The following is a 19,707-nucleotide window of genomic DNA, read 5'->3' on the forward strand; positions in this document are numbered from 1 at the left end:
ACAGAAATGCTGATTAACGTCCATAAAAACCAAGATATCAATATATTTATTCAACTGGTAGTAAAGAAATGCTATTTAAATACTAAAAACACGTTTTTACAACTCTCGCTATGATCCATGAATGCCGCATATACAGTATAATACAGGCCCTTTTCAAATATTCAACGGTTCAGATCACATCATTAAAGAAAGCACGATAGCTGTAGAACTTGAATTCAGTAACAAAAAGCACTTTTAGGTTGAAATTTTTCCTTTTGTTTAGAGGAACACAGATGCATAACATGTTTATGTCTACACACTGTCAGAAGCTGCTGGAAAGCAGCTGGTTTCAGAGGGCGTCTCTTCAAACACTCTGCTGGACCACAGATCGAAGCCTCTTAAGCAATATAAAATATAGGATTGGCTTAATTTAAAGGCATTAGCTGTGGCTCCCTCTGAAACAATGCTTAATAATAAAAGCAATAACTCAGCCAGCAAACACAGCCCACTGACAGTCACTGAAACAGCATCTGGCTGTGTTTACTGTCGTCCCACCAAGTCAAACAGGCAATAAGACAAGGACGACGCAGCTACACACACACACATGAAGATACTGGGGAATATGGATGGCCATCAGTGAATTTAAAATCTTGAGCTTTCAGGAATATTTGAGAGATATTCTATAAAAAAAACAAGTCAGCAAGAAAGGTTTATTTGCACACTGCATTCAGAAAGACACAGACAGGAAATATGGAAAATGTTTCAATTCTTTACTAAATAACAATATCTGTTAAAGAATAGTCAACTGATCCCAAACATTCCAAAATCTGCACAATTACTTGAGGAAACCAAAATAATAAAAATAACTCTGATATATGTTAAGAATGCAATAGCTTTCACATTGTTTAAGTCAACCGTTTGCACCCAGACGGAGGGGAGCAGGAGAGACGCAATTATACAATTAAAAAAATCAATAAGGTTTAATACAATATGAAATACCAATCCTCATGTTAGTCAAGAGCATAGATGGCATGAAGTGGTCTAAAGAGGTTTAACACTTTTCTGTCAACTGAAAAAATACAGAGTGCCATGATCTGGAAGAGGACTTGTGGCTGCGCCACCAGTTTCATTTGACCTTTGGAAAATACATTCCACGAGGATATACTAACGGAAGTGTTTCAGCATATGTCAGGTGTTGACTGCCAATCAAAACCAGCGTTGTGTCTTCTTTGGTGCAAAAGCATCCGCTGCAGCCCACAAATGATGAGGATTCCTGTGCTTTCCTTGGCATTTGCTAAGCAGTGGTAAAGATAAACGGAATGAATCTTTTCACGCGTTTGTCAGTTGTTAACAGAATACTTCAACTGCGTCGCAATTCCAGTGTTTCTAAAAAGCGCTGCACCTGTTGACATGTCGTTCACTGAACGCTGGGTCAGAGGGGATGGAAGTAGTCTTTATAATCTGAAAGAAAGACTCTCTGACACCAAATGAATCTAAAATATAACAAACATGTAACACAAACTTCATGACTGCTTAAGTATTAACTCCTATTGAGTTCATATTAAATAGAGGTGCTTTTTTTTTTTAAGAGGTTCTTCTTCTTGAGTAAATGATGATGTCTGCACTGACCACAGGAGCTTCATTCATTTGGTTTCAGTCTCCTACGTGTCTTCTGGCAGCCACAAGCTGCATCTGTTAAGCAACAGTTGTTGTCTGAACAGTCTCTCAGCTCAGCGATGGAGCCATGAGGGTCAGCACACCTGACCTGGGGGATAATCAGTGTCCTCAAGATGTTCCAGTATCATTTTCAATTGGTACTTTTTGCAAACACAAGCGATCTATATTCAGAATCAGAATCAGAATCAGAAATCCTTTATTTATCCCTGATGGAGATAAATAAAGGATTTCTGATTCATTCAATTCATTCTGATTCGATCTGATTCAATACTTTGGGGCTTTGTGTTCCCCTTTCATGATTTAGGTGTGTCATAATAAAGGAAGGCAATACTTTGGCACTCACTCAACTGTTATGTTTGTTTATATTTTTGTAAATTTGATTTATTTTCTCCCTTTTTCTGTTTTTTTATATTATCCACTGAGGTTCTATTGAAAAAGTGCACAGGGGAGGAATCCATTTTTTATAAACACTGTGAGTTGTCTAATGAAATCAGAGTCTTGGATATTTCTTTTAAATGCACGTACTGGTGTACATAATAATTTAGAGGTTTAATCATTAACTTAATGTCAGTATTAAGAGCTAATAATTTCATTTCTGGGCTGAGAGAGAAGATGTGGGGGTTATAGATTCCTCAAGTAAGAGTGGCAAACAACCAGCAGCACAATAACCACCCAGAGGGCTAAGGGATTTCAGCACTCGCCATCACACTGCTCAAAGTCTGGCATAACAGTCATGAAGAAAATTCCTAAACCAAAATAACACAATACATCTGAGAACAAACACGCCTGGATTACAATGTCACAGCTCCTGGAATGCCTTTGGTGATTCTTCAAATAATCAAAGCATACTATTACAGTCCAGAGGTAAGTCAGTAAAACATCTTCTGTGTTACCAAAAGAAAAAAAAAAGAAAGAAAAAATGGCACAAAGCTGCACCAAAGAGCTGCTGCTGCTGCTGCTGTTCTCCACTGTGGTCACACACGATCCGTCTCTGCGGATGTTAAAGTCCTCGCAGCGCTCTGCAGTTATTACAGATGCTCACTCTTCTCTTAACCAAGAAATCACATGTTGATGCTCGCTCCAGTATGAGTGGGTGTTTATTAGGAAATGGCTCTTTGGGGGGCAGTCCCTGGCACACAACGTACTTCTCCAGGCCCAAAAGCAGAGTGACCACTTCACTCACCGAGGTTAAGCGTCCTGGGTACTTGTCGTACAGCGGGTGGGTGGGAAGCAGCGGCTGCTTTTGGACGGTGACCTGATAGCAGAAGCCTGGGTCGATCAGCACCATGGTGTCGGTCATATTGGACTGTTTGGAACACTGGATGAGCTGCAGCTGCGGGCCCTCCACCATTATGGCATACCAGAGGATTGGCAGTACAGAGGAGCGCAGCGAGTGCAGCAGCTTCATTAGCTGGTTTTCCACATCTGCAACACTCCCAACTGAGTTATCCGCCAAACTGAAGATCTGTGTGATCTGCGGAGAGCAGCACAGTGAAAACAAAGACACTCAGCCGTTTGCTTTATCTACAGCTATTCAGACTAATATGAAGAGTCTCAGGAGGACACTTGCCATCGGCAGATCCTCTTCTTCTTCTTTGTCATCTTCATCAACGTGCCTTTGACCATCTCTGTATGACTTCTCCGCATCCCATCTGTTTAGCTGGTCCTGGATTGATGAGGGTGAACTAATGAGCTCGACTATTAACTACAACTACTGACAGTGAAAACTTAATCTGTAATTCAAGACCAATTAAATGATATAAAACCAATGCTGAAGTGAAACTGCTGCTTCAAATCAGCTTTAAAGTGCACATATGTATCTACAGTTTTTATTAGATCACAGACCATCATGGGATGCATACGCAGCCCTAGTATTTACCCCATGTCACTATATTTCATGGGGGGACATATCCAAACCTCCACTGAGTACAAACTGGATTTGATGTGGTGGTGGCTCATTTCTTGCACTAGCAGTGCAATCTTACACTCAATTTGCCAGTTTATTAAATCCACCAAGCTAAAGCTAATGCAGTCTAATACAAACACCCTGCTAGAAAATCCAAATCTCGCGAAGGTTATAATCCTCTGTTTTTGTAGAAACTGTTACAGAGAGGTGTTACGTTAATATCACATTAAAACCCCAAATCAGTCTTTATTATGTCTGCCTCATCAGCATTCAACACATTGTACATCTCACAAATACTGAAACAATCATTTGTACGACACAAGTATTTGCAACAGAACCAGGATCAGCATGAGACTTAATTCACGGCCTTTGCCTGCACACTATACTAAACAACATTATTAGCTTCCACACAACTTGTTTGAAACGTGTTGCTGCATCAAATTCAAAATCAGCATATTTTTACAAAAATCAAAGATGAGGTAAAACATTAAATAGATTGTCTTTGTGTGGTTTTCTATTAAGTATATGTCAAAAATGATTAGCAAATTCTCACATTCTGTCTTATTTATGTTTTACATTGTGTTCCAACTCTTGGAATCAGGATTGTAAAAGGAAAAACTGATTGTTAAGGGCTCAAATAAGAAGATCTGCAATATTTTCTACTCTCAGTTCGCATAGGCGAGGCTAAAAAAGACAGGGACTGAAAGCGGCAGTGCTGATGATGGGTCATGAAGTATCACATATCTTGGTCCAATCAAGTGACTGGCAAAACAAGCGACCACAAGAACAAAATGTCGGACAGCCAAGAGGAGAGGCGTGACGGGGACGTAGAGCAAACAGCTTGGCAGTGATGTGCATCCTTCAAGAGGAGATCAGAATAACTTTTGGGGGTGGCCTGGTGCCAAGTGGTTAGGATGTGTACCATATAATTGCAACAACCCTACTTCAATTCTGTCTGCCTTTGTTGCGTGTCACACCCTTCGCTTTCTCTCTTCATGCTTCCTGTCTGCATCTACAGCAGAGGACAGGGAGAGGAGACCACTCCAACTTGAGACAAGACAACAGACATCAGTCCCCAAAGACACCCAATGAAAAAAAGATTCATGGACCCGAGAGGAACACTTAAATGGACAGATTGCATTACCATGGACTGGTTTATTTAAAAAAAAAAAAAAAAAAGTCAAACAGAGATGGAACCAGGCCTGGATTCATCACACTGAGCCACAGGCCAAAGAACAGCATGACAACAGATACACATACGGAAATGGACATGGCGCCGGAAGCATTTGTGAACAAGTGTCAACTGGAGGCCACGAATACACACGATGAGTCAGGTTTAGTGCAGTTAAGCACAGGGCAGCAAATATCTACAGAAGAGCTGTGGGACATATCTCAAGGCTCCTGCATTCAACCCATTTTTGGCCTGATGAAAGGGCATTTTTACTACAACAAAAACAAAGGAAGAGCATAAACTTACCAGTTCAGAGCTGTTGTGGTTGCTGATGTAAGGGACTCTGTCGGGCAGCCCGTTCCGCTGTCCGAAATCCAGATGGTTCAACTGCTGTAAGACAAACTTAAGTTGGCGTTCTGTTTGGTGAGCTAAGTGTTGGGTGACAGAAACAAGGAGACGATCATCTGTTTCCTAACCTGCATAGATGATTGGTGGTTTCTCACATTCAGTTCATAGGGGTGTTTGCTACCACTGGCAGGCTCAGCGCACCAATTCATCTGAACAGTGAAACATAACTAAAGTAAGACGAAGCCTCTTATTCTTCCATGACTTTCTCGTGTTAATGGGTTTTATCTGCAGGTGAGTACAACTAAATTTGATGCCTGCCGAGCACAAAGGAGGAATAACTGAACACCAAAGGCACTGAAAACTTACTGCTTGTAAGTTACAGTCATCATCTTCATTGTCGGTGAGGTCAAAGCCAGATTGTGGTCCCTTGTTTCTCTTGAAATTTGACTTTCGGCTGTATGTGTAGTGAGGTCTTGGCCTCCCTGGCAGCATTGTGCCATCTGGCCCATAGTCACCCTGTCCCATCTGGAAAGGCAGCAAGTGTCTCTACCAAATGTAAGTAGAGACATAGTTTAAAAGAAAAAAACACTATTACACTGACACTGCATGACAGCAATGATTTGAAGCTGGTAGGGTCTTACCATTGCCTGTCTCTGACACTGGCGTAGTCGACACTTTTGCCTCTTCTTGTTGCTGCCTCCAAATTTGGGTTTGTCTATACAGAAATCACACGTGCCGCAGTCTTTCCTGCAGAGGCATGCTTTACATTCCCCACAGGACCGCCGCTTCCTCTTCTTATGCCACTGAAAACGAGAATGATAAAGAGAACTTAGCACAAATATAAAGAAATTATGACACAAGTCAACAAAGGAGCAACAATTAAGTAGATCTGTCAACTATACAGAAAGAGGATGGGGCATTTTAGTCAAATGTTGTCTGCTTAATTAAATTCAAACCCCTCAAAAAAAATCTTTTAAGCCTTTTAAGTCAAGTAAATAGTACAGAAGAAAGAGACATTTCCTTAAAGTATTTATGCAACCACACAGCCATGAGGAAGTCATCTCTGAGTTACCAACATGGCAATTGTAAAATAATGTGCAGACTGTTTTTCTGTCAGAAAGTGTATTTCCATCCACCTGTTTTTATCTCTTTTTTCAATTTGTGCATAATAAACAGAAAAGAAAATGCGACTAAGTGCAACGGAAGCAGACTTACTGAATAAATCATGACAAACATGGAGCAGGTGATTTAAACACCACTCAAGTGTCTGCTTCACTGAACAGACAGAAACGAGATCTGAGCCGAGCAATGAGGAGTCTGTAACCTTCCTCACATTAAGAAACAAAGCAAACAGCCACTCTGAAAACACATTCACTTGGATTATTTTCTTCGGTCTGTAGAAAAACGGGTTAAGAAAAACTCACATCATCATCATCATCAGTGGACAAGTCATCCTCATCATCAACGTCCACGTTGACTGAGAAGTTCTCAGTGTCACTGCTTTTGAGACTCGGGTGCTGTGTGAATAAAACATCATCGGCGGGAAAAAGGTTACAGCAATAATACTGAGAATTATAAATTCATTTTAATTTGGTGTAGTATTCCAAAAGTTACCTGTGAGTCTGTAACTTCGCTCTGTAAAATACAATTGTACAAGAAATCCGTAAAACAATCTGTCAAATTTGCCACAGAAAAAAATGGCTATTATGACATTAAAACAGGCAATGTGGACACAGTGGTGGATCATACCAGCTTTTATTACCTGAAAACTCATGCTGTCGTCAAATGTTTCAGGAATGTCGTTATAAGGCCTCTGCGGCAGGAAGCCTCCACCTCCCGGGCCCTGATGGGAGATACAGGGAAATATCTCACAAGTAAGTTTAAAGCTGCAGTAAGTAACTTGTATAAAAGTAATTTTTTGCCATATTTGCTAAAACTGTCCCTATGCCCAGACAACAGAACATGAAACATGTAATCAGTGAAAAAAACCGGCTCCATTGGTCCCACCTATTGCTCCTACAGCGATTTGCAAGAATCCACCACGCCCGACACAAAACAACCAATCAGAGCCAGAGGAGCATCTGAGGGAGTGTCTGACATATGTCAATCACTACTCACACACACTGCGAACCGCCCCCTGCCTCCGCTCATGCTGCTGGCTGCCGCTCAGTCAAACAGCTCTGTGAGCGGCGTCAGGAGGCTAGTGAAAGCTATGGCGGAGCAACAGCCACCGCAAAGAAGAAACTGCCCATACTGCCGCTGCCAACAACAGCTAACAGCTACGGCTAAGACAACCAATAACCAGAAAGCTAATATGGTGATTGTTACAGTAACACTCCGCAGCGCTTACGGTATGTTAGCGACTGTGATGTAGCGGCTGGGCAGAGTTAGCTTGTTTCCGATGCTAAGGCTAACGTTACTAGTTGTCACGGCAGCCGCGCAGACGCCGCAGGGAGGAGGGGCTTGGAGGCAGGGCATGAGTGCAGCGGAGAGGGAGGGGGAGTGATGTGGAACTTGTGTTGGTTCAAATTTTCAGGCTAAGTCTGCTCTCTTCTCGATCTTACCTACTGTAGCTTTAAGAGTAACAAGCATCAAAATAAACAATACCTCTTGTGCGTCTGTCGGCTTACCTTGCGAATAGGACATATACATTTGCGTTTCCGGCATATGCGTTTGCGGGACTCGGGGCTCTGCAGTCCATGCTTGCAGTTGGCACACTGCCCACAATTCACTGTGTTGTGGCAACCCACACACTGTCCACAAGGGATCCACTACGAGGTGACATGGACAAGAACAGAAAAGCAGGTTTGTTCATTAGTATGCACTTTTGTATTTTACTGGCACATTTTAACACTTTTGTCAGTATATTTACTCCAGAAAAACATTCAGAAAATGCGTCTTCTTGAAAAAGATGAAAAAACACTTCACGCTGCCAAAAGTGATTCAATGTTCTGCAACAACATAGCTTCTACATATAATCTTCTTCATATTCTTCATAATGCTACAGTTCAGTCTCATTACAGCAGCTGAAATGCAGCTGTTCATTCACACAGCTCGTTGTCAGACAATGCTTTACCTTTCGGAAACGAATCATCGGATGCTCTTTTGTCTTCGAGGCTGCTGGAATTCAACAGACATAAAGATCTTTGGATAAGTAAAACTTGAAGAAGGTCAGCAGTTACTTCCATGATTGTTTCCAGTGTCTAACTGATTCCAATGTTTGCCTCAGAATTATGACACTCATAAACTGACATACCCCAACAGGTGGGACAACAGGGCCTCTTCCTTTGTTTGTCATACCATGTTCCTGTGAAGGAAATACCACATTTGGCACAGACCCTGCAAAGAAACATAATAATGCTCAGTCCATGTGTCGTGTTACTAACATCAGCAGCTTTAACAAATGCTTATAGATTGATGATGGACTTACAGAGTGCTGTCCTCTGACCCAATTTCTCCATTTATGGAGGGGAGCGGGAGTGGTCTGGATGATGATGAGGGAAGAGGAAGTTTAATTTTATCTTCCACTAGTTGATCCTCATTGTGAGAGCCTTGGTTTGGAGTTCCTATTGTACCATGTGAGGTGAAACTTGTCTGGTTGGAGTGGAGGGTTTTGGGTCCCTGAATGGGGGTGAGTCTGTGGTGAGAGTCTGGAGTGTCAGCCCCCTCTCCCCTGTCCATCCAGCTGGACTCAGAGGAAGAACGCTCCCGGATCTTTCTCTAATGGATTAGAAAGTGAAGAAAACTAACTGTGAGACATGCACATGTCACATGTGTGAAGCAGGAAGTGCTTAAAGAGGCCGATACCTTCGGTCTGCTTCGAACCCTTATAGGTGCTGCTTCTCCGTCGTAGAACTTTCCTGTCTTGTAATCAAAAGTTGACAAATCAAGACATCCCTCCAACACTGAAACCAGTTCTACTCGGCTTCTTACTCGATCACCCCGCGGACTACAAAAAGAAAAAAAATAAAATAAAATTACAACTGCAAAAATAGCCCTATTTATTTCAACTTTTCAATGAATTAATTAGGGCTGCAGCTAACAGTTACACTATTATTGATTTTTCTGCAAATCAATTTTTTCCTATAACGAGTTGTTTAGTCTGTAAAACGATGGTGAATTGAAAACAACTGTGAATTGGGATTTTTTTTTTTTTTTTACATTTCTAGTAAACAGTATTTACCTCATGTAATATACATCCTTCTGTCCAATGCTAGAACCTGAGCGTCGAACAACTTCTTTGCGTTTCCAACCCTCTCCAAGCATTGACCATTCAATCCATCCTTCGTCAGGATGTGATCGCTTACGGCGAGGAACCTGAAGCCTGAAGTGAAGAGAGATGGGAAACAGACACGTTACACATGTGTACCTTTGTTCTTGCTAAGCAGCTATAAACTTTAACCTCCTCGTTCGTGTACATCATCTTGTCACCATTCCCTTCACTTAAATACACTTCCTGCTGAATTCAGCCAGGAAAGCAGCCCAGCAGCACATACTGTTATCTCCATGATGATGAAAGATTACTTGACAGCTCTCGTGAATCAGACAATGCTGCTTATTAACAGTGTACAGTACTAGATATGCAGGCGCTGCAGACAAGCAAGTGTGAGAGAACATCTTAATCCATGACCACAGATGGGAGTAAAACAACATTATTCAACCTACTGATAAATCTTTGAGAAGGTCTTCTCGCTGCCCACCACACTCTCACTCCTTTCACTTTCTCCTGCCAGGCTTTCTTCATCTGGATCATTTCTACAACCACTATTGGCCTCATCATCATCGTCCTCAAGCGGCTCAAACCAGTCAACAGGAGGCTCACCACAAATGGCCTGAGCCTCCTCCTTTATGTCTCTTGGGGTTTCCTGCACTGCATCTGAGCTGGGGATTTCCATCGTATGGAGTGTGTCTGAAGATGCCAGGAGCTCCAGAGCTGGTGCTGCCTCAGAGGTGCTTTCTGACTCGCTGCTCTTTCTGTCTGTGCCTTGTCCCTCATCATCTTCCACAGGCTTTCTGCCAGGGATAGGGCTCTCAAGGGGTTCTTCATTCATTGATGCACCAGTTTAGGCCACAAACGGTCCAAAGTGTTTTCCCGGAGACAAATAAGATATCCTCTACAGTCGATGTTACATCCCATTTAAAGTGGTGTATTTTCACATTGTCCGTGGATGTGGTCACTTCACCTTGGCCTCTCAGGTTTGGGCAGGTAGATGGTTAGCAGCCACTCAGTCTATCATGACATACCCTGGAAAAAAAAGGCTCTTGTTTAGAGACAGAGATTCACCAGCTTATGTCCAGTACTGTATGTTATGATACTGTAATGTTAGCTTACAACAACTAGCTGCTAAAACATGTTTTATGCTCCATGGCAATGACTTAACGAGGCATTCACGACTAACGTTAGCACAACATTGCAAAGCATTTACAACTCACACTCACTGAAGAGACTGCACGTATGTCCCAATTTAGTCAACAGTGGTAGTCCAAATTCCAGAAATATATAGCTAATATCCTCCATTCCCCATGGTTAATTAGCTAGCACCGAGATGCAGCGACTGCCAGCCGGCAAACAGCGTTAGCGACACAAGCTAACCTCAACTGGTGAAAGTGTGGTTACTGCTGAAAGCTCTGATTCTGATATTGGTGTCGATTATTTCTTAATACGCAACGTTTGTTCAGCGACACAAATACCAGCAGTACGATGTCAATGCCACTTACGTAAGATTGGATGGAGTATAAATACTGAAACTGAAAACGGGAGTAACATTAGCCACCGTTATCATTAGCTAGAACGTTAGCGTTCCTCCATGGTCCCTATGCCAATATGCTGATTATTCCTCTGTGTTGAGAGCTGTGTGTCGAGACCAGTTTACAGATGTTTGCCTTTAGATGGGCCAACAAAACACACACACCTTCAGGGTAATATTTCCCAGATGCTTGGCACTCTGACTACAATGGACAGCACTTGACTTTTCGAGGTAGAGCTAACGTAGCTAGCCACCATGCATCTAGCACCAGCGGAAACAGCGGTGGGACAAAGGAAGGCTGGACACCAAAGATCAACATCCTTCTAGTCCGTGGATGGAAGTTCTGACCCCGCCTAGAGAACTGTCAACACCACGCTGTAAGTGTTATCAAATAGCTCATACTCTCCATCAACAAGTAAAATTAGTTGTTGTGTTTTTCAATCCAAGTGACTTTTAGAATTATAATGCGATAGTAAGGCGCCATAATGTGGAATGAAAACTCTGTTTCGATGTGACCCACAGTGGAAACGAGTATTCCTAATTCCAGTAATTATTCTGAGATGTACTTTGTCACATTTTTATTTACTTCTGCTATAAATAATTGCCACATGTCACCGTTAGCAGTAGCCAGGTCCTTTTAGGTATATTTTAGGTGTATCAGCTGCCAGTATAGTATTCCCATATATAATACAAATGACTAATATTAAAATTGTGTATGTGTGTGGTATCTCTATGGCAGAATATGTACACACACACACACACACACACACACACACACACACACACACACACACACACACACACACACACACACACACACATCTATACATCTAAAACCAGTAGTTCACACATTTCTCAGTTCATGCTAATATTCTTCAGGGAGGAAAAAAGTCAAACAAGAACTAGCGGATTGCACAGAAAAATGACACTTTCTAATCAACAGATCGTGGTTATGGAGAAGTATGGCCTGCAGATTGCAGGGAAATACTTCTCTCATCCCAACTTCGTCCTCTTTGATGCTACGCGTCATCTTTGTCGTTTCACTGTGCTGCCTTCACTGGTTATGAGAAAGAAAATTCAACGCACCTTAATGTCTGACGGATTTCGTATTGAGACGATATTAAAATGCGTGATAACACACAGAGACACGTCACATTTAGGCGTCTTAAAATGTAAATAACCTGTCAGAGCCAGCGGGTTGTTCCATTTTTGTCTAATAGGGGTGTTAGGAAATGCGTATTCAAGCCGAATAGTGCTTGGAGCACACAAACTAAAATATTGTGGCTCACGCTGAGTGTCTGTAGTTAACTTTGTCATGCCGATGCACCCTTTATCCCATTCGATTTCAATATCATTAGAACTAACAATAATTGTGTCACTGTAATGTTACCTGTCCTACCACTGGGCGTCACTAGGGATTCACGTACGTGTGTCATCAATGAATAAAGGTGAGTGACCAGCAACCATGCATAACGCCATATGCCTTAATTTAGCTTGCATTTTTGTTTTATATAGATGATCCTGTCATGTTTTGGTATGTACTTGAAAGAACAGTGGGTTATATATGCATCACAATATTTCTTCAGAGGGAAAAGATAATGTAATTTATTTATTCGTCTTAATAGATTCTGATTACGGCAGCTCATAGAGAGGGATTTGTCTGAAATACTGTCAGCTCAATCTGCATGAAACAAATGAGTTAGTAGTGGACTTGAGATGGCAATGGTCCTGAACGTGGAGGAGAGGACATTTAGCTCTCACTTCTTTCACTCAGGGATACACTCAAGTTTCATCCAGTGACTGACATGATGAGGTGAAATTTGCCAATGGCTTGTAGAGGGGAGGATCATACACTGAAAGACAACATTTATGTCACATTGGCATATGAACATTAAAGTAATGACTGACTTAACCATTTAGGTTAGTAGTTTATCAGGTGTTCAAATGAAAAACACCTGTTTGTCTTCCTGTTTCTATGTTGAAATAAACATCTAATAAAGAAGAAGGAGTCTTCTTTTTGTGTCTGTCCATTTCTTTTGTACTGTGTCTCTGCTGCTGCGTCACTTAACTTGTGGGAGCAGATTCAAAAGACAACTTAGAAACGCATTTTTGAAGTTGAAAACTAAGACAAACTTTAAGGAAGCTGATTTAAAAAATGTTGGAAATTTACTGTTGATGAGAAATAATCAGTGATGATTTGTCAGGGATGACAAATGTAATGTAGTCTGTTATGAACACAGATGTGACCAGGTGCACAGAAGACTTTCCTTCAATGTGCAAGATTTGCTGTGTTAAACACCACCATGTGAGTGTGTATATATACTGTATATATGGTACTTCTGCACTGCAGATTAAAAAGAAAAAGAACACATACAAAATTAGGTAATAAACTTTATTTCTATCGCACCGTTTATGCAGAAATTGCAGCTCAATGTGTGTTAGAAGAAAAAAAATCACATGCACTAAGTGAGTGCTTTACATAGAAAAGACAGAATGGACATAAAAACAGATAAAAATAAATAAATGTAAGATAGGATTGAGATAAGGATGAAAATAAAAAGACGATGCATAAAACCATACAATAACATATGTAGGTATGTTAAAATAGAGCAGAATAAGGATATCTCAGCTGATACTGATTCACCACAGGTCTTGATTACACTGAAGCAGGCATTGCACAGTCCCCTCAGGACGTCTTCTCATGGATGTAATCTCACTGTGGGTCTTATCTGCCTACAGGGCACAACCCAGTGTTGCCCCAGAAACCATCATATTCAGAAACCTTTATCCACTCAGAGGAGAATAAGGGTAAAAATATGAATACGGATAAAGCATCAAATCACAGCATAAAATGATAAATCATAGGTGAAATAGCTTATATAGAATACATAGTTAAAAGAAATGCAGCAGTGCATAAGTGCGAGGAAAAGCACAAAAGTTTCAGAGCTGTGTCACAGCTAGTGAAAGTCTAAAGTGACGAGATGAGTTTTTAGCTTTCTTTGGAAATATTCAGCGAGCTGCCGCCCTGATATCTGTAGGTAGTGTGTTCCAGAGCTTTGAGGCGTAATGGACAACGGCTGCATCCACAATTTTCTTTCAACTGTTGCCGGAAACCTCCAGCAGACCGGCAGCAGATGATCACAGAGTTAGCGATGTAGCTTTAAGGGATTTGTATATGAAGAGGAAATCAGTCCTGGATGTTACAGGATGTCACTGCAGAGCAGCTAAAACTAACCAATGTTCTCTGTCCTCTTGGTTCTGCTTACTAGCTGAGCTGCAAATTTTGAATGAGCTGAACTCTGTCAGGAGAGAAGAGCGCTTTTGTGTTTTTGTACCACTTTTTGGGGAGAACATGTTCTTTTCAGTTGCAGTAGTCATAATGAAAACATCCTGTGTCGAAGAGCTAATGGAAACAATGGAACAAATAACAGATACATCACTCATACACACTTAACCTGGAGCAGATGGTTTATTCAGGGCAATCATACAAAAAACAGCAGTTTTTAATAAGCACTACTTCATCTACCAGTCAGGGAAAAATATATCCATTTACATCTTAAAGTTAATAATCATACAAAGATTTTAAAATAATTATCTAGTTATAAAATCAGTTTCTCTCCAAATTGTAATTACGGTTCTAGAAGTTTAAATCCTCAGCACTCAAATCTCCTGTTATCTCCAGGGGTCCATAGATCCGTAAACAGATGCAAACTAGGTCGACTACCTATCCTTGTTGCTTCGGAGATCGGTTGTCAAAGGGTCATGCTGAATAGTTTGGTGCAACATCAGAGCGAGCAGACCGGCTCTGTTGGTCATAGCAGTCCTAACATTACGCTCCTGTTCAAAGAGCTCGTCCAACTTGTACCACTGTGAGAGAAGAAAAAGAAAAAACACAGTAAATAACCGTCACTTTACTCATTGTGGGTCAATGCATTTTCAAGTAGCAGCTATCGACAGAAACAGATACAAATGTAAAGAACAAACATCAAGTTCTGTCCTTCAAAACCAAAGCAAGTCACACAGCTGGACTCACCACTCTGACTCTCTCCAGGTCCACCTCTGCTCTCCTCAGCTTTTCCCAGTTGTAGTGTTTGTTGCATTTCCTCTTGGAGACCCTGCAGTACTCTCCCGTCAACTCAAACACATTCTTCACCAGAGGACAGCCACACACCTCATCCACTGGGATCTGGTCACCACACCAAAGAAAACACCTCCATGTTAACATGACCCTATGTTTGCCTTCTTTGGTACTATCAGTGTTGACAGTAGTGGACAGTTTTGAGTGAATGATGGAGATCAGACTGCAAGCTGTAGAAATGGTTGAGGGGTTTTCACTGACCTTAGGATCTCTGGAATGTTCTGGACACAAAACTTGGAGTCTCTTACAATATGTTTTGCTTTGGGGATTGTACACATCACAGAAGAGTCTGGTTGCTCTGTGGAGAAAATACATTGTTAGAAATTGTTTAACCGACTGAAACAGGGAGAACTGCTATTGACTTTGAGAGCTTTTCTTTTTCTCACCCTTCTATTCTTGTAGGGTACATGGAACCAAAGGAGGTCTGACTCTCATACTGCCAAGATAAGCATCAGGGAAAGAAACGTGAGAGACCATATGCTTTGTGCGTATTTATCTGAAGCTTAGAAACAGAAATTTAAAGAAGAATAATAACCAGAGCAGAATAAAACAAAGAGTCACCTTTGCATAACATCTCTCCATATGCCTCAGCGCCACTTTTGGATTGATGGGATGACTACAAGACACGCAGAAAATCTGCAGGTCTGTGTCCTCGCTATCACCTTCATTCACCTGCAAACACAACCGAAGCATTTTATCCAAAAGTGTTACCACTGCTCTTTCTCAGCAGCTTTAAATAAACAAAAGAACGGCCCTGACGTCCACAAGACCCACACAGGACCATCATGAACCAGCAGTTAGGACAGGCCGCTCACCTCCTCGTCCTGCTGAACCGCCTGCTGCTTGGCCTTGGCGATGATGCCTTCCAGTTCGTGGAAACGTCGCTCCATCTCTGTGAGGCGCAGTCGAGCATTCTGCTGTTCCCGACGAATGCGCTCCAGGTGCTTCTTACCGTGCTCTTCTGCAATGCAGGGACTCTGTTGCCACTGCTGGATACGCTGAGGGAGGATCTCATATATCCGGCTGGGGATCAAAATGCACACTAATCAATGCGTAGAATTGTTTAAAAAACACTAAGTCCGATAAGGATTTCCCTTTGATCCTCACTGAGTTAGCTTAGAAAGACTGTCTATGGGAAGCTACACTATTGATATTGATAAGAAAGACAAAGAGGCAGAAGAAAAGGCTTAATGAAATTATGAGTTTTCATGTCAGGTTGATAAATGAATGTAGTAATGTAATATTAATCAAACAGACAATACACAAGTCATCAAAAACTGCAGCTTTTCACCAGCATTTAATTCTTTGAGGACTCGGTGGAGCAACAGTCCTGACGTTTCAATAGAAACGGGGTATCATTAGACCATCTCCTTTATACTAAACGGACCTCTTCAATGAGGTTCTAAATATTTTTTGAGACCGTTTTGGGAAAAAAAAAAAAATTAAATGAGCTGCAAATAAATAACAGTTCTATTTAAACTCACTTGATGTTGGCTTTGTTTCAACTAAGCAGGCATCCAGAACACAGCATCTATCTTAACTGAAATAAACGCATGAAAGGTGAAAGTTAGACTTCTTACTTGGCAGCTAACTTCATGCCACAGTCCTCAGAACAGTATTTGGAGTTTGGCCTCGCTGCCTCCACACAGCTTGGCCCCAGACACTGACGCTGCCCTGTGTTGTCCCGGAGGTCACCCTTCTCGCTGTATCTGGTTCTGTCTTTGTGCTTCTGCTTCTGTTTGTGGCGTCGTGACTCTTTCTGGATAGTTTTAAAAGAAGGGGTTGAGACCAGTCATAAGCACATGTGATACTACCATCAACCATGTTAACACCTGGCAGCACTTCAAATATCAGCCATCATTTGTATGAGGAAACAAGTCTTACTTTCTTATCGAACTTCTTTTCTCGTCTCTTGACGTGCTTCACCTTCACAGCTTTCTTGCGCATGACAGGACTGAAAATGGGCTCATCGTCATCATCACTAGCCCATGCCTGAGTGACAGGAGAACAGACCAATGACTCAGCATATGGTTACCAATCAAAGGTTTTAGCTACTGACTGAGTGCATCTAAAATAAGCAACAATATGGTGTCAGATGTTCTGCTACCATGCCGTCAAGTCCTGCTGCCTTGTACTGCTGGTAGAGATCTGCTTCGCTGTCGTAGTCGTCAGAGTAATGCCTCCGTCTGTGGTAAGAATTGTCCCTCCTTTCTTGCAAAGAAAGTTCCTCATCCTTCACGCGCAGCATTTTCTGTACAATACAACAAGCAACAGGTTGCACATTTCCATACTAGCCACAGGGGACTGCACGGGTACATCAGAGATCCTGCAGGGCTAATCGCTTCAAGGATTGGCAGGAAAAATAAATCAATAAATAATCTTTTAAGTTTTTCATTTAATAACTATTGCATGATTTGGACCTGGTAGAGAATGAATGATAACATTATTGCAGAGTAACATTCTAGTAAAGGACCATTGCAGGACCTTACATGAATGTACAAAGATAATGTACAACTTTCAAGATTTTTCAATGATAAAGAGAAGTGGCAGTGAAATGAAGGTGACCACGGAAAACATTCTTTGACACTTCGGAGGCACAATCGCATTTGAACACAAAATAGAGATGAAGTGACTCACCCTGGCCCGAACCTCACATTGCCTAAACCTGCACTTCTGTCTGATTTTGTTGGGGCCTCCAAACTTCTTCATGTCTTTGCAGAAGTCACACTGAGCACAGTCCTCAGTCCTTCTGCAGGGCTCACATTCCCCACACATTCGGACTGAACGCTTCACCTGAGCAAAATTAAACAAGGGACAATGAGGACCATAACATCTGAAGAAATTTGCATTGTTCACACCCCACGTATTCACCAATTGCTTAAAAATGGGAGGCTGCTGCTGTGACACAAAGCAATGTTCTCTATCATTTTCATTTTAAAATGGTCTGCCAAGTAACCTGTGTGTCACCTTTGTAAATACTTCTTTGATGCCCTTGATAAATATTTAGGTCACAAGTACAACTTACTTTGGATCCACGCCGCCTTTCACTCTTATAGTCTGGAGTACTCGGGGTGCTGTACTGTTTTTCACTTCTGTCCAGCTCAGCTTCCTTCTCTCGGCTTTTCTTTGATCTATATTTTATTTCCAGTGAGGGGTTTCTATCTGTTGATAGGAAGAACAATGGAACTATGTCTCCTTTGTTCTGGTGATTTGTGATATACTTGATGTTAAGCATGGCAGTCTAAAAAGCTGTGATAAAAGGTTTGTTTTTCATCACCTCTGCATCTCATGCAGTACCATTCTCGGATCGCCTTTGCCGTCTTCTCTGTGATGTTGATGCAGTGCCCATGGAACCACTCATTACAGTTGTCACAGCCGCTGTCGGTGGCAGAGGCAAATAAAGAAAATCATGAATAAGCATGGCTGCATCCATTTGCAGTAACAGACTCATTAAAACAACAGCCGTAGTGATATGAACTCACATCATGAAGCAGTTGATATCTGGTTTCCGGCAGATACAGTACAGAGGTGCGTTTTCCCCCTCCATACTGCTGGTCTCTGGTCCTGGTGCAGGGTCAATGTCAGACATTTCACTGTCCTGAAAAGTATCATAGGTGTTACATGCCACATAATAAATGATCACATTAAACTTAATGTCAATGACAACTGATCGCTGTGCTGCAGCAAGACATTTTTCAGAAGACTTTGTGTGAGTTTGGCTTAGCAGTTAGCCACTTAGCATTTCTGTTTGCAGAGTCGCTGTGCTGCCATACACGGTCTGCTGCTCAGTAACCGGGGATTGTTCCCTCCTATGAATTGAATTTCCTTCCCCATGCAAGCTTAATCAGTATCCTATTCTCCAATACACAGAAACACACCCATTCCTGTCTCTATCACAACAAATTCTACTCTTAACTCCTACCCGGACATGTAAAAATGTTAATTACGCCAAAGCATTGAGTCTAACATTTGTGACTAAGCTAAAGCAGTAGATTTTATAACTGATGTTTTTAATTTACACCACGATATCCCATGATGCACAGTTTCAGCGCCTGCTATTTAATGTTAGTTAGCTAGCTTGTTGTGTCTAAAAAGGGAAAACAAAATAAGAATAATAATAAAAAACACGAAGTTAACCAGCACTCACACCGAGTAACATAAACAGCAGCTTTGTTTACTAACCTAGCTAACGTTAATGAATGTGCTAAGGATGGCTAACACAGTAATCGGTTAGCATCAGCTAACTTGATGTTTACAGTTTACATTAGCCAGTCAGTTTTTTTGCTGTATCCAAACACAAAGTTATCAAAACATATTTGAACTGAACGCGACAGCATTCGGTATTGACATGACCTAACCCAGCTATTTGTAAACGATATAGCGTTAAATATAAATATATATAATATATAGTTAACTTAAGTTGGATCACAGCATGCTCCTGGCGGATGTAAATAAACGGCATTTCAAAAGGTTCAAATGAATTTACCAATTTTGCCAAATCGTAATCTTTATAGAAATTAAAGCCTTCATTGTTAATATTTACCATTATGTGACGTCTGCGCAGTCTTTGTTCACTCAAATATGGTGAAACGGGAAACGCTGTGCCTGTTAGCTCAACAGCTAGCTAGCATTATTTTAAGGTTTAGACGGAAATAACATCGCTCACAATCGGCTAAACTCGTTACCACTCGTAAATATACCATTGGTCATTGGTCGGTAGTCTTCTTCTCTGGTGACAAAT

General features: G+C 41.4%; 2 protein-coding genes across 3 annotated transcripts; both read right to left on the minus strand.

Annotated features, from left to right (window-relative positions):
* Positions 1-2,049: 2,049 nt before the first annotated feature.
* mbd1b (methyl-CpG binding domain protein 1b) lies at positions 2,050-11,127 on the minus strand. 2 transcript variants are annotated; one of them, XM_070959536.1, is made up of 17 exons: positions 10,994-11,127; positions 9,747-10,326; positions 9,265-9,405; positions 8,889-9,030; positions 8,512-8,801; positions 8,338-8,420; positions 8,158-8,198; positions 7,712-7,852; positions 6,844-6,924; positions 6,696-6,716; positions 6,506-6,598; positions 5,723-5,884; positions 5,448-5,627; positions 5,210-5,290; positions 5,040-5,123; positions 3,227-3,322; positions 2,050-3,130 (listed from the first exon to the last, which is right to left on the minus strand). In XM_070959536.1, the coding sequence occupies exons 2-17, from the start codon at positions 10,130-10,132 to the stop codon at positions 2,657-2,659; spliced, it is 2,496 nt and encodes an 831-aa protein (XP_070815637.1). In that variant the 5' UTR covers positions 10,133-10,326; positions 10,994-11,127; the 3' UTR covers positions 2,050-2,656. The 2 variants fall into 2 exon arrangements, with proteins under 2 accessions (XP_070815637.1, XP_070815636.1); XM_070959535.1 differs by having other exon boundaries at positions 8,158-8,201; positions 10,994-11,124.
* A 3,147-nt stretch (positions 11,128-14,274) lies between these two features.
* Positions 14,275-19,633, minus strand: cxxc1b (CXXC finger protein 1b). Its single transcript, XM_070958746.1, has 14 exons — positions 19,510-19,633; positions 18,449-18,564; positions 18,244-18,344; positions 17,992-18,128; positions 17,604-17,759; positions 17,074-17,217; positions 16,851-16,958; positions 16,547-16,725; positions 15,782-15,989; positions 15,528-15,638; positions 15,353-15,402; positions 15,168-15,264; positions 14,862-15,014; positions 14,275-14,695 (listed from the first exon to the last, which is right to left on the minus strand). Exons 1-14 carry the CDS (start codon positions 19,510-19,512, stop codon positions 14,549-14,551), a joined length of 1,710 nt encoding a protein of 569 aa, XP_070814847.1. The 5' UTR covers positions 19,513-19,633; the 3' UTR covers positions 14,275-14,548.
* Between the last annotated feature and the right edge of the window lie 74 nt (positions 19,634-19,707).

Source organism: Chaetodon trifascialis, chromosome 3, assembly GCF_039877785.1.
Source record: "Chaetodon trifascialis isolate fChaTrf1 chromosome 3, fChaTrf1.hap1, whole genome shotgun sequence".
Lineage (NCBI taxonomy): Eukaryota > Metazoa > Chordata > Actinopteri > Chaetodontiformes > Chaetodontidae > Chaetodon > Chaetodon trifascialis.